The 13,930-nt window shown below is 43.8% G+C and overlaps 1 protein-coding gene across 28 annotated transcripts in view; it reads right to left on the bottom strand.

The window, feature by feature from the left end:
• SVIL (supervillin) overlaps positions 1 to 13,930 on the bottom strand; it is a 208,902-nt gene that overhangs the window by 22,241 nt on the left and 172,731 nt on the right. For 27 of the 28 annotated variants that reach the window (XM_053261296.1, XM_053261277.1, XM_053261278.1 and 24 more), the window contains 8 exons: positions 12,487 to 12,664; positions 9,119 to 9,291; positions 6,917 to 7,072; positions 5,256 to 5,392; positions 3,555 to 3,702; positions 3,296 to 3,441; positions 2,259 to 2,434; positions 823 to 967 (listed from right to left, as the gene is read on the bottom strand). In XM_053261296.1, the coding sequence (XP_053117271.1) occupies positions 823 to 967; positions 2,259 to 2,434; positions 3,296 to 3,441; positions 3,555 to 3,702; positions 5,256 to 5,392; positions 6,917 to 7,072; positions 9,119 to 9,291; positions 12,487 to 12,664 (1,259 nt within the window). The remainder of the gene's footprint in view (positions 1 to 822; positions 968 to 2,258; positions 2,435 to 3,295; positions 3,442 to 3,554; positions 3,703 to 5,255; positions 5,393 to 6,916; positions 7,073 to 9,118; positions 9,292 to 12,486; positions 12,665 to 13,930) is intronic. The other variant, XM_053261280.1, reaches the window with a different exon arrangement.

The following is a 13,930-nucleotide window of genomic DNA, read 5'->3' as shown; positions in this document are numbered from 1 at the left end:
GGCCGGCTGGCCTGCCGAGCACCGGCTTCTTCTCCTGCCCCCGCTTTCTAGTGGGCTGGTGGGTGGGCTTCTTCTCCCTCCCCGCCCTCATTTCTGGACGGCCAGGTGCCAGCTTCTTCTCCTGCCCCCCTGCCTTTGGGTGGACCGGCCGGCTTCTTCTCCTGTCCGCCCATTTCTGGCTGGCCTGCCCACTGCTTTCTGGGCGGCCAGGCGCTATTCTTCTCCCGCCCACCCCCTGCTTTCTGGCTTGCTGGCGAGCGGGTCGGCTTCTTCTCCAGTGCCCCTCCCCCTGTTTCTTGCTGCCACACCCACCCACCCCCGCTTTCTACTACCAGCCAGGCGGCGTTTTCTTCACTGGCCGCAGCTGCCATTTTCCTCCCTCCCACCCATCCTGTGACTATCCGGCAGCTCTCCAAACTCTCGCGAGAGCTGCCACACATGGAATTAGCCACGGGTATGCCTTAGAGAATTAAATATACAGAAGATAGATAAAAGTAATACACATGTAACATTACATACAATATAAAACTATGGCTGAGTTCTCGCAATCATGGCAGTCCTGGTTAAAGAGTTAATCAGGATTGCTGAGCCTTGCAGAGTTGGTTGTGAGAACACAGATTTCCTGGACACATGTAACCAGAATCAGATTCTAGTTCTCAAGCCTGGTTAAATGTGGTTTAAACCACACATCTGACCAGCGTTGCCCAGGAAATCTGTGTTCTCACAACCAGCACAATGGGGCTCAGCAATCTTGATTAATTCTTTTATCAGGATTATTGTGATTGTGAGAATGCAGCCTATAAATAAGTAAAATAATGCTACCATCTTCTGAGGGGATTCACTTGAGTTCTTCTCAATAGGTTTCTTCAGTTCAGTCCAATCCAGAAATTTCTCTTTAAATAATATTGTCTCATTATGTTCTGTGAGCCTGCCAAAAATAGCCCAGTCTGGTCGTCCTTGTCCTTTTCTATGCAGAGAAACAGAGAAGACTTCAATATCTATTAACATTTGATCCTGTTAAATAAAAGCCAAGAAAGCTTAAAGAGAAAATAGCAAGCACACTTTGCTTCACTCTAGTCATAATCCCTAACTTTTAACATTACAAACACTTGAGATTCCATGAAGACACCGTTTTTGCAGCTTTGATGCAGGATTGCAAAAGTGAAGTATTAGAGCAAAGGGATATACACCCTTTACAAACAATGCAAAAAGGAAGCCCAAATGGCTTATTTTTCCATACTTATTTCCTCGCTATCTTGGCACGAGTGACCAAGGTGAACCCAAAGGCCATCTTTTTCTCTCACAAACACATGAGAGTTGACATGGTAAATGAGACCTGAGTTCAAATTCCCATTCAGCCATGGAACTCACTGGGTGACTCTGGGCCAGACACTTATCTCTCAGCCTAACCTAGCAGGGTTATTGTGAGGATATAAATAACCATGTACAACACTCTGGATTCCTTGGAGGAAGGGATACAAATGTAAACATTTTTTTAAAAATGCACGTATAATCTGTGTACAGTGTACACATGTACAGATGTCCACACATAGTTATTCACACTTTATGTTCAATGTACGCATACAGTTCGTCCAAATTCAGACATAATACAGAACCGGGATCCCCAGAATGCCACCGAATGAGCTTACTTGTCTGAATTCAGACATAAGTGCTGGCCTCCTCTCTGCAGTTGTTGAGACTACAAAGAGGAGGAGGACCTGGCTGCTGGGCCTCCTCCTCTGACTGATGGGCAGCCAATCAGGACAGAGTGAGGGAGGAGCTTCCTTCCTTCAACCCCGGTTCCAGGGAAAGCTGCCTCTAGTTCTGCATTCAGACATTATGGAGGCAGCTGCAAACCTGAGGCCCAAGCAGCAAATTTCACTTCAAACTGAGGGTTCACACTGGAGTTTGGTGAGTGAACCCTTGGTTTGAGTTAGGGTCCAAACTGCGGTTTCATGCATTCAGATACGCAATTACACAAACCCCAGCCACACGTCACTCAGGTTTGGTGCAATGTCTGAATGCAGCCTTCCTGCCATTACAATGCATTTGAAGGGGCCTGTACCCAGGTACACTTTTAAAGTGAACGGATATAAAGTCACTCACATAAACATGTGTATATATGTACAGACATACAACATAATGTTTGCACAGAGCTCAGATATATTAGCAATTCAGAACCATAAGTTCCCAACATATGTTATGGAGGCACCAATATGAAGAGCAATGTCAGCATTAAAGGTTATGGGACTTGATACCTTGGGATGAGGGGATTGCGTTCCCCAGGATCCAGAGGATTGATGTCACAGTTGGCATAGTCAAAGGTACCATTCCATAAGTGCTTGGCCAACTGGAACGCCACTTTTCGTTGTGCTAGCGTGACTTCCTTCCCATGCCAAACATATACTTCGCTACCAAAATCAAACACTAAGACCTGCAGTGGATTGGGGGGTGGGAGAAAAACAATGCATCAAGGGAGCAGTGCAGCTGGGAAGAGGAACGGAGAGTAAACAGTTTTGCTTTGTAACACAGACTGTGTAATAATAAGTAGAGGTGATGCATATGACATACCAATCAATGTAATTAATTAATGAAGCAATGTAAGTATTAATGAATTGATGCAAACAAAGTAAGTACAGGACCTGGAATCAAATTAAGCACAGGACCTGGAATCAAATTAAGCACAGGACCTGGAATCAAATTAAGCACAGGACCTGGGGTGTTGGAGGTTCAATCTGTGGACATTATGGACTGTGCATTTGCAACCTTATGCTTATTTCTGCTCTAGGTTGTCTTTCAGACAAAATATAAAAGGCTCCTAAATATATGTTAACACGTTTAGCTCCTTTAATAGTTCCCATCCATACTGTACCTCCTGTTTCTAGTTCTCTCCCTGCTCCACCATCTTGCACAAGTATTTTATTTCCTCTGGTTGGAAAAATATACTTTTGAACTCCACACTTACATACTGCAATAGTGCCTGGTTCTTGAAGTTTGGATATGCTGAATTGGAAACTTTTAAACCTAATTCTGGATCCAGGATCAGGTCTGATGCAACCAAGCCCTGGGGGGAAACCTGGGAAATGGGTCACACGGGCAGCATTTGTGAGCACCTCCAGTTTTCTGGAGCACCCGAAGAGCTACTGAACTTTAAAATGCTGCTACTACTTATATACCATTTTTCAACCCCCCCAAAAGTTACTAAAGTGGTTTATATAGGAAAGAAGATGGTTCCCTGTCGCCAAAGGACTCACAATCTAGATATTAAATCATTAAAAAACGTCACTTACTATACCTCTTTTGAGTTTAACAATGTACACCTGGGCATTTTCCCCCAGTAATCATCATCAGGAATAAGCTTATCATCAACTAGTCGGTAAATGCAATTTGTTTCTATGATGGCAGCTTCATACATTTCATCTTCTTCTGGACTCCCAGCAGCTTGAAATAAGCAGACAAGACAAAACATTACAAACATTTAAATTGGAAGAGGCAATACAAGAATTCTCTTACAAAAAGCCAGCATCGAGATGAAAAAAAGAAAAGCGCCTTACACTGGTAACTTGTCTGGCCCCCGACGAGTTTCCAGAAGTCTTTGCCTGCATGAGTATGGGTATTGATTCCTTCCTCTATGGTCTGCACATAAGGCGCTCGGCAGCCAAGTTCCCGCTTGGTCTGAATTAAAGTCGCAAGTTCTGAAGCCTAAGAAATGTAACATGATTAGGTGACTAGGCTCACCTAAGCCAGCGGGACAAGGACTCAGTTTAGGAGAGAGAGAGAGCGCGCGAAAAAAATAGCTGCTTTCTGCTCTTTTTATTAGCCAAATGACACTGAACTGTCTATACAGGTGCCCTTGTTTATCTTTAAATAAGAAATCTATCCCATTTCATTCAATAAGACAGAACAATAGACAGCTATTCAAACCCATTTTTCTACTTAAACATAACTCTCTTGTCTGGAGCATTGCCCATGCCCAGCTGTGGATTTTACAAGTTACAAAATACCACATCTGTTTTGGAAGAAATCACAGGAGGGAGAGAGAGAGAACTACCCCATTAAAACTCATCATAATTTTAGGGTGGCAACATTTAACTGATTTTTGACAGCTAAACAGGTGCCCCAAATTAATCTAGAACAACATTGTTTAAAAAATCCAAGGACTTATAAAAATGGCAGATGTTAAGAACCATCTTAAGTAGAGATGTGCAAAATGCTTTGAGACTGAAACAATTTGAACTCAAAATTGGTCATTTCAAGTGTGTTGAGCTTGAAACAAAACACCCTTAAAATAAAGGGCCTGTTTCAAGCTCAAAATGAAACAGACCCATTTCGACTCCAATGTTTTGAGTACCATTTTGAGCCCTGTTTTTCCAGGGAGAGCTGGTCTACCAACTGGGGTTGGCAGGTAAACCAGCCCTCCACCCTGGACTTAGCGTGTTGGCCCACCTTGGGTGACTGGTCTACCGAGTAGACAAGTCCTCCGAGACGGACCAACACACTAAGTCCGGGGTGGATAGCTGGTCTACCCGCCAACCCCAGCTGGAAGACCAGCTCTCCCTGGAAAAACAGGGCTCAAAATGGTACTCAAAACACTCGAAACATTGAGGGTGATTCGTTGAAACAGCCCACCTAGCCGCTGTTCTAATGAACCGATTCAAGGATTTTGTGATTAGTTTCAAGCTTGAAACAAAGTGCAAAGTCAGTTTCATGCACATTTCTAATCTTAAGAGGCACTCCCTTCCCTCCAGACAAATGAAGCTGCCCTATACAGAATCAGATCACTGGTCTATCTAGGCCATTACTGTCGCTCTGATTGGAAGCAGCAGAGATCTATCTCCATCACCTGCCTCCTAATCCTTTAAAATTCAATTCTCTCTATGTGCAATAGAATACCTGTTTCTAAGAGGGTGCTTACTACATCACATGTCAACATCTTAAAACAAAGAAAGCATGCTTTCTGCTTCAGAAAATTATTATTTTTACGCATTTGCAAGTTACTAAGATTGCTAATCAGGAGATAGCTTTACATATTGAATGCTAAGAGCTGCCATTTGCCATTCACATACTGTTCTGTGTTATTGCTCACAACTGAATTGTCCCCAAAACTAAATTACATAGAGAGGGGTGTGTGTGTGTGTGTGTGTGCGTGCGTGTGCACGCACATACTTTATTGCGGTCAATGGACCAGAAGTAGCATCACATTACACAGAAGTAGGAAACAGGGTTGTAGCATGTCAGTGCTTTAGAACGCTAACCTTTGCTTTTTCGATGACATTTGCAAACTCTCCTGTCCACAGGAAACAATGGTGGGGAGTAAGTAACAGGAAACAGTCACCGCTGTTCAGTGATGAAGCCCTTGGTTCGACTAATCTTGTTTGAACATGTCTTCGTCCTAAAGAGGTGGGGGGGAAACCAGACAAGCCACAGACTAATTGCATTCTGATAAATAAGGACTGGAGCCAACCTCCAGACTTGATTATTATGAAAAGAAACCCTAAACCAAAGATTATTCCGTTTCCCCAGTGTCATTTTATGCATAGTAAGGCTTAAAGAGGAGGAGGAGCAAGGTTCCTTTATGCAAGGAATACTTTTTATTTTGCCTGTCAGCCTTTATATCTCATTTCAACAGGGAACTAAGAAGGCACAAGATGTTATGAGAGCACCCCAACTTTTTTTAAATGCAAAGTTACTTGGATTCCCTTTTATCCCAAAGTACATTTTGATCATTCACTTTTAAGTTTAATTTAAGCCAATTGAGATTCACAAAGCAGCTAAAAATGCTAACCAACATATGCCACAGTTTCAACTGTCTGCGCTTGAGCCCCACGCCCGTAGCTCACAGAGAGCTCATAAAGGCTGCTCCCTCCATTGGAATTAATGGAGTAGGAGAGCCACACAGATCTATAAATAGCACTGGGTTCAGTACTGCTGACTGTAAACAGTTTTGTATTAAAATATGTAATACCGAGAGAGAGCATTCATGCACAGGACTTGTTCAAAGAGCACCAAACTATGGCTTGGTGATGTGTATGAACCCACCACACAGCCATCAGTCCAACATTTCTTTCTTTGCCCGACATGTGTAAGTATTCCAGACTTATTTGCTTTCACACCAAGTTTCTCATCCATATCTCACTGCACATTCGATCATCTTTTGGCTCTATATTTTCTGGGGTGAAGATTAGACCCGAGTTCATGCAATGGCGAATACACAGAAAGCCCTGATCTGGTGGACTGTAGGAATCATCTATATTATTAATTCTCCTGGGTGTGCCTTGGAATGTGCGTCCCAGCACCCAGCTGATTGGCTGGGCGGCGGACGCACCGGATTGGCTGACGCTTACTCAAGACACGGAGGCCAGAGGCGGTGGCAAGCCTGGCCCGGCAGCAGAAGCAAGGCCCAGGAGGGGGGAAAGAAATTCTCCTGGGTGTGCCTTGGAATGTGCATCCCTGCGCCCAGCTGATTGGCTGGGCGGTGGATGTGCCTGATTGGCTGAGGTGCACCCAGGAGGATTGGTTGAAACAGCGGCAGCAGGCCCAGCCATGGAGGCAAGGCCCAGGAGGGGGGAAAGAAAGTAGGGGGGGCAGAAGTGGCGGTGGGGAGGAGAGGCAGCTGGGCCCAGAAGCAGAGACTGGGGCAGAAGGGGGGGGGGAGGTAACCGCCGGCCCCAAAGAGCGCACAGATGCTCTGTGTGGGGTCGGCTAGTTAAGTAACTATTTTATCAACATCTTATTCTGGAACCTCCCAACTGTGTATGGATGTGGTTGCTCCCCAGCATGGGGAGAGACTGGGGCGGGCGCGGGTGGGTTGCTCTCTTCACACACCACAGATTGAATGCACATCCCCACTTCTACAGTATGCTCTTCATGGTCAATCAAAAAATAAGTAGTAGTACATAAGAGGTCCTTCACATACCCTTAATCTGTAAGAGCATCAGCTTCTTGTACGGCACAGCACTGTTGTTCGAGTTCTGCTCTGTTAGATTGACACTACGCAGGCTAACACTGCTGAAGTTCTCCTTACTCGCTAAGCCAGCAAGCGCTACTTCTGAGAAATTTGAGTTTGCAGACACTTAAGACAGATGAAGTAAAACAAAGACAGAAGAAAAAGCAAGGAAAAAAAGAAAAGAAAAGCCACACACATACACACAAAACAAAAAACTGCATTATGTTTCGTTTCCATATTTTATTTAGATTTTTCTCATGCATGGCTCATTTTCAGCTTTTTGTTGTTGCTGCTGTTGAAAGAGACAACCCAAACAAGGTTGAGCTCAAGTTACTTGCTAACCAAAATAACCTGACACTTCCAGGAGGCAAGTTTCAAGATAATGGCAAAAAAGAGAAGCATTTAATTGTTAGAAGAATTTTAAAAACAAATACCACCCTACTCCCACAAGTGACTCCTTTATGTAAAGATCATTCCAGAAAATGTTTTTGCACAGTAATTGCACCATGGTTGCTCAGTGGCTGTGGGAGAAACAGAAATATGGCAGTTCTGCTGTAAGAAGAATCACATTTTTTCAGAACTCAAATCTCAATATTCCCCCCCCCCATGTGAAATGAATTCCCCAGCTCTATCCACTGAAAAAGCACAACAGTTGTAATAGCAAAGAATGCATTTGTGTGAGTGTCACACAGTTACTATAACATCACTGGTGATGAAAGACAGCAACTTCTCTTTGTCTGGGCACCATTTTGTGCATTTTAAAAAAGGTGTTATGGATTTAAAGAATGAGCATCCATCCACTATAGCATTCCTGCAGCGCTTTAAGAATTTAAAAAGTGGCCAATGCCATTTCCACTAAAATAAAAATGTCTCAAAGTGAACCTTTCATTTTCATGCATCTAGGATTCATGCTAGTATGACAATAAAAAACCAGTTTCTTAAAGAATTGTCTGGAAAGGTTCTTCACACCACTTCATTAAACAGTTTCAGTATGTTTAAAACTTTGCAGAAATAAAGTTAGAGGAGAAACCAATATGGTTGTGATTCAATTCAGCTTAGCTTTGCTAAGCCGAAACAAGGCATAGTTAAGACCTCCCCCCAAATTTAGAAGTAACACTTTTGCCATTTCAGTCCTAATTCTTGCCCTCTGAAGCTAATTGCAAATACACACCAAAATCTGGGGAGTTTTCAGATTTCACTAATGATACAATGCTTTACAAGAGATGGACGTTTCATTATCATTTAAAGATTGTTTAGATTAAATTAGAGGTAACATTTGAACAAATGCATCAAGAATAAATTGCATGAAAGCCAACCTTTTATAGGAAACACAGTTATAAGAAAAACCTGCTGAGCACAGTCCTCATCCCTTTGATCAACAAGAGAGGATTTGCACCCATTATTAGTATTTTTAATGATAATAAATTATTAATAGGTCTCACCACCAACTTTAGCAATCGCACTATTCATCTTTACATGTCACAAATAAGTACACTGTTTTGAAATACCGATGGAAAATTAAAAGCATCTAAACTACTTTTACTAGACTGAACAATTTGGTTTTTTTGTAACAGAGATCAAATAATCAGACATCAACATTTTGCCCTTATGCAGCACAGGTAGCTGTATCAGCTGTAAGATGTGCATCCATGCTAGATATGGAGGCAAATTCAACTCTGCTTACATAGTCATGGCTGCTGTTCCGATTCAGTCCACAAGGAAAGCTACACTTGCTCAGGACTGGAAAGTAATGCAAGCAAAGAGGAAGCCTCAAAAGGTTTTGTGTACAATTTAACTGGCAATACAGATAAACCAACACAATCCAGTGCCTGATGAACTTCAAGTATTCACTGCTCTTCAGCTACAAAAAACATATATGCAATTAAAATAAAATAAAAAATCACTCATTTAAAAAATAAAAATACCAGCATTCATTTACATACAGTCCCTGAAGATCCTAAACTATCTACATGAATAAGGGTGCTTTTGCACATGTGTTTTCCAGGACTACTTAAAGGATATAAATCTGTAGACCTTTGGTGTACCCTTTTATAGGGAGACACTACCAGTTCCATCACTCCTCCAAGCCAAACCATGAATCCCGAGAACGCCGTGTTTTAGTTGCTTGTAGGCAGTAGCACATGGCAGGTGGCCCTGGGACTTCAAACTTACTTTTTTCCACTTTCATTCGCTTCGACTCCATGAAGGCAACATTTAGCCTTTGCTCTGTGTACTCCTGAAGAATGTCTTCTCTTGCGGCCAACATCTTTAAGGGATTCCTGGAAGCCTGGACTCTGCGCACGGGCCTCACTGCACGCTTATGCTCTGCTACCGAGGAAATAAGTCTGAGAAGCAAAAGTAACATTTAGCATATCCACACTTAACCTGAGATTTATTAGTAGGTCACTGGTTGTACCCTTTTCTGATAACTTACAGAGTCACTGGCATTGGGCAGCTAAGCCTACAGGCAGTAATTTCTCTGGGGGACTACTCTGAAGTTATTACCACTGCTCATGCTGGTTTTATATATTTCTCAGTTTCCACACTGGAAAGTTTTATATCGCAACACTCTGCCTTCTAGATAAGGGATTCTCAACGTTGGGTTCCCAGATGTTATTGGACTTCCAACTCCCATAATCCCTAACCAAAGGCCATTAGGGCTGGGGATTATGGGAGTTGAAGTCCAATAATATCTGGGCAGGGGCGTATCTAGGGGTAGGGCAGGCAGGGCACGTGCCCCGGGCGCCACTCGAAGGGGGCGCCATTTTTAAAAAAAAATTTTTTTAAATGGCCACTGAAAAAAAATGGCCACTATGCATGCTCAAATGGCCTCTGTGAGGCCCCCATGCCAGGCCTCGCAGAGGCCATTTGAGCATGTGTGGCAGCCATTTTGTTTTCAGTGGCTATATAAATGGCCACCACAACACATGCTCAAATGGTCCCTGCAAAGCCCTAGAGGCCAGCAAGGGGAGCGGGAACCTTTGCAGACCCACCCCACAGCCTTTAGGGGCTACAGGTTTTTTTTAAAATATATATATATAATATAAGTCACTGTACACGTATTCAGTTTGGCACTATGTACAAAGAATCAGGGCTTGTGAATAATGAGCTGAAGCTTATGAGCTAGGATTATATTCATTTGCTCTTTGCTTCTTGTTATAAGTGAGTTAAATGTGATGTCTTAATAATATGGCTATTAATGGTGAGTTTGTCTTTCGATCAGTGTGAAATTAGTATTAATTAGCCTTAGTATTATGGCCCACTGGGAGTTTCTTGCTCTCTTTCTCTCATTTTAACTGTCTTTCTGAAATACTAGAATATATTCCAAGCAGTGACACAGTTTACTCTGCATATCTTTTAATTATTTTCAGAGTAAATAGGGAAAAGTCAAATTCTCCATTTCTTTTAAAAACTTATGTAATAGTGATGCTACAATGCATAGTAGAGAATTAGACATTAGTTTTCCAAGTATACCTCCACATAGTATTTGGGTATTTCATGAGCCCCAGCATACTGAAATTTGTAGTTTTCTAAATTGTTTTTGAAAAATTAAAAGATTAACGAGCTTGACTTGTATTTTTCAGCTGATATTATGGTAAAGTTATCTGAAAGATGGGTGTTGGATGTTTGGACAAGGGGCGCAATTTCAGTGCTTGCCCTAGGCGCTATTTTTCCTAGATATGCCTCTGTATCTGGGGGCCCAACATTGAGAATCCCTGTTCTAGATAATGGGTACTCCCATTGCCACCCTGAATTCTTGCTAGAATTCATGGAGGACAGGTCTAATGGCTACTATCTGGCTGTGGGCTTCCTCCAGGTTCAGAGGTGGATGGCCCCTGAATACCAGTCACAGGGAAGCAACAGCAACTTCTTCATCTCCCGCTGCGGGGTTCCCAGAGGCATCTGGTCAGCCACTATGGCAAACGGGATGCTGGACTAGCACCTTTTTAGACTGTGAACCCTTTGGGGCAGGGAAGCATCTTTATTTATTATTCTATGTAGATTGCTTTGAGAACTTTTGTTGGGAAGTGGTATATAAATATTCATAGTAGTAGGACTAGATCAGCCTTGGGTATGACTCAGCAAGGAATATTCTCAAGAAGTGGGGTAGAGGTGCAGGGCAGGTGGGAGTTTCCTATCATTCAGCCAGAAACTGATGATCGAAGTTAGTAGCTTAGCGCCGCTTCCACTAGGAGCCTTGTGCTGGGATTGGCAACATATGCATATATGGACAGAAGTAGCATGTGGTGGTATCATGGGGGGACATGGCAATCAGAAGCACAGCCTTTGCAATGATGCTCCAAGGGCTGCCTGTTCCAGTGCTCGCTCTTCGCCTGTCATTAGGACTCACACAAAAGGTTGGAGAGTTCCATGAGACTCCATTGCCTAGCTCAACACAGGCTGTGAGGTTGAGCAGTTGAAGGAAACCGCCCTTGGAGAGGCAGAAAGGAAGTAGGGGAATCCAAGGCAGTGGCCTGTAGAAAGAGCAGCTCATCTGGTGGGAGGAAGGTTGGGTTGGAGGGCTGGCAGCTGGGCTGATCTCAGGCCTGACTGGGGTGGAAGGGCAAAGCAAGAGGAAAACGAGCCCAGAACAGCAATGCTGCTGCTGACAGCTACACCCGGAGGCAGCCCAAGGTACTGCAGCACATGAGGCAAGGAAACAAATGCTACCTTGCCCCATGCACCCCTGGTGGGGGGCAGCCCCCTTTCAAAACTGACCCTTGTAAGCTTTGAAAGTGGTGCAGGGGGTGGGAAGAGGGGAGGTTTCCAGCACCAGCAGTTTCCTCTTTCCTTGTGCTTCTCACAAGCTCTTCAAGGAGCATAAGGAGAGGTGCTCCTTGCAAAACGTGCAAGGGACAGATCAGATAGATAGATAGATAGATAGATAGATAGATAGATAGATAGATAGATCAGTGCTGAAGAGCAACTTTGATAGCAGCAGTGGGAGGCATCTTGCTGTCCTGCTGGTACCCAAATAACTGGCTGCCTGAGGTGACTGCCTTATCTTGCCTCATGGAAAAACCGCCGCCACTGTGCAGAAACACCCAAGTCATGCTCCATGAGGCTGGGTCACCTGCTAGTCAGTGCTGCAGGTGGTGCAGCTCTGGGCAATTTGGATCCTGTGGCCAAAGAGCAGCTGTAGGAAGGACAGCACTTGCCTTTGAGGCTTTGTTCTGGGATTGGGGGTGGTGGGGCCATGCCATGGCTGGGCAGAAGAGGTGATGTCAGCAGCAGCATGCAGCAAGATTCTTCCTTGCCATGCTTGTTCTAATGCTATATCTTGCCTCATCCCTTCATTCAACACCTCATTCAAGTGAGGAATTCCCTCACATATCCGCCACTCAGTTCTTTTGCCTGAACACCCATAAACACACATCACATAGCAGGATGGTGCTGACCCCTGGCCTTTGGTCAGAACACTGCATAAAGCAACGTGGTGGGCAGCGGCGGAGGCAGAAACAGATCACAGAAATCCCAAGAGAATTCCCTCCCTCCACAATACAGTATTTCTAAAGAGATGAAAAATTGAAGGTGCTCACTTTGGTGCATCAGGATCAAAGATGGCATCAAAGTCTTCATCTAGTTCCAAAGGCATGGAGGGAGTGGGATAATCCATGCAACGGTAAAATTTGGAAAAGGTTTCTTCATCATCCAACTTCATCACTTCTTTCACTGACTGCCCTGTGACCGTCAGTACCGTTTCTTGCAGCCCACCAACTACAGATTAAAAAAATTAATTACTCAGAGCAATATGGTAAGTGGTTGGTAATACTTCAATGTTACTCTTTATCGAAAGAAGTGGAAATATTTTAATTAGTATTGTTCTGTAAAAATGCCCCACACTTTTTAACATGCTTGATATTGATACAACATGCAATAAGTACACATCTACATCAGTGTTCACTGTAAGAGCATTTCCCAGATGTTGACGACTACAACTCCAATAATCCCCAGCCAAAAGCCATTTCAGCTGGGCATGATGGGAGTTGTAACCAACAATATCTGGGAATCCCTGATACAGGGAACACTGGTCTGCATAAAATAGAGGGTGGGCACACTCTTAAATGTAGACAAATAAGACAGCAAGTAACACATAGCCTGTAAGCAACAATTCCATAGACTGTGCATGGAGTTTCCATTGCCACCTATGACAAAGTAGGGAAGTGCCGAACGTTCCGATCTCAGAACATTTCTACTCGAAATGGGCCCTATCAAGTGTTCCGAGGTCAAAACAGAATTTAATTAATTAATTGATTGATTGATTTGATTTATATACCACCCTTCCAAAAATAGCTCAGGGCAGTTTACATCAAAATAAAAAGAAAACAATTAAAATCAAATGAAGGGCCTGTTTCGAGTTCAGAACTAAATGACCCCAATCCGAGTTGCAACGTTTCAAGTGTTCTGAGCAGTGCCAGGGTGGGTGGCGAGGGGCAGCGGGAGGTACCTTTAACAATCATTACATGGTTACCACTTGCACTTGCCAGCCCTTGAGAACAGCAGCGCCCCACCTGACATCTTGTGCCGAGCTTGCCCTGTCTATATAGTGCTCTTCTGGATGAGGTGAACTCCTCAGGTTTTTGCTACTATGTACTGAAAATTCAATGTTCCTTGCTGCCTGGTGACCACCAGCAGGTTACTGAAGCTCCAGAAGATGGCAATAGGCCGCTCCAGCCTAAGAGGCACGATGCCTCTGAGTACCAGGTGCAGGGGAGCAACAGCAGGATAGAGGGCACGCCCTCACCTCTTACCTGTGGGCTTATCAGAGGCATCTGGTGGGCCACTGTGTGAAACAGGATTTTGGACTAGATAGGCCTTGGGCCTGATCCAGCAGGGCTGTTATGAGGTTCTCTACCATGACGTGTGGCAACTGTACATACTGTGGTTGTGGTGGTCGGGAGCAGTATTGTCTCTCTGAACAGTATTTTTGCTAACGGGTGTGACAGACATTGCTGCAAATCAACCAAAAATCTTCACAGGACT

Source organism: Hemicordylus capensis, chromosome 6 (genome assembly GCF_027244095.1).
Source record: "Hemicordylus capensis ecotype Gifberg chromosome 6, rHemCap1.1.pri, whole genome shotgun sequence".
Taxonomy (NCBI): domain Eukaryota; kingdom Metazoa; phylum Chordata; class Lepidosauria; order Squamata; family Cordylidae; genus Hemicordylus; species Hemicordylus capensis.
The sequence above is the reverse complement of the archived record's forward strand: the minus strand, read 5'-3'. Positions and strand labels throughout refer to the sequence as shown.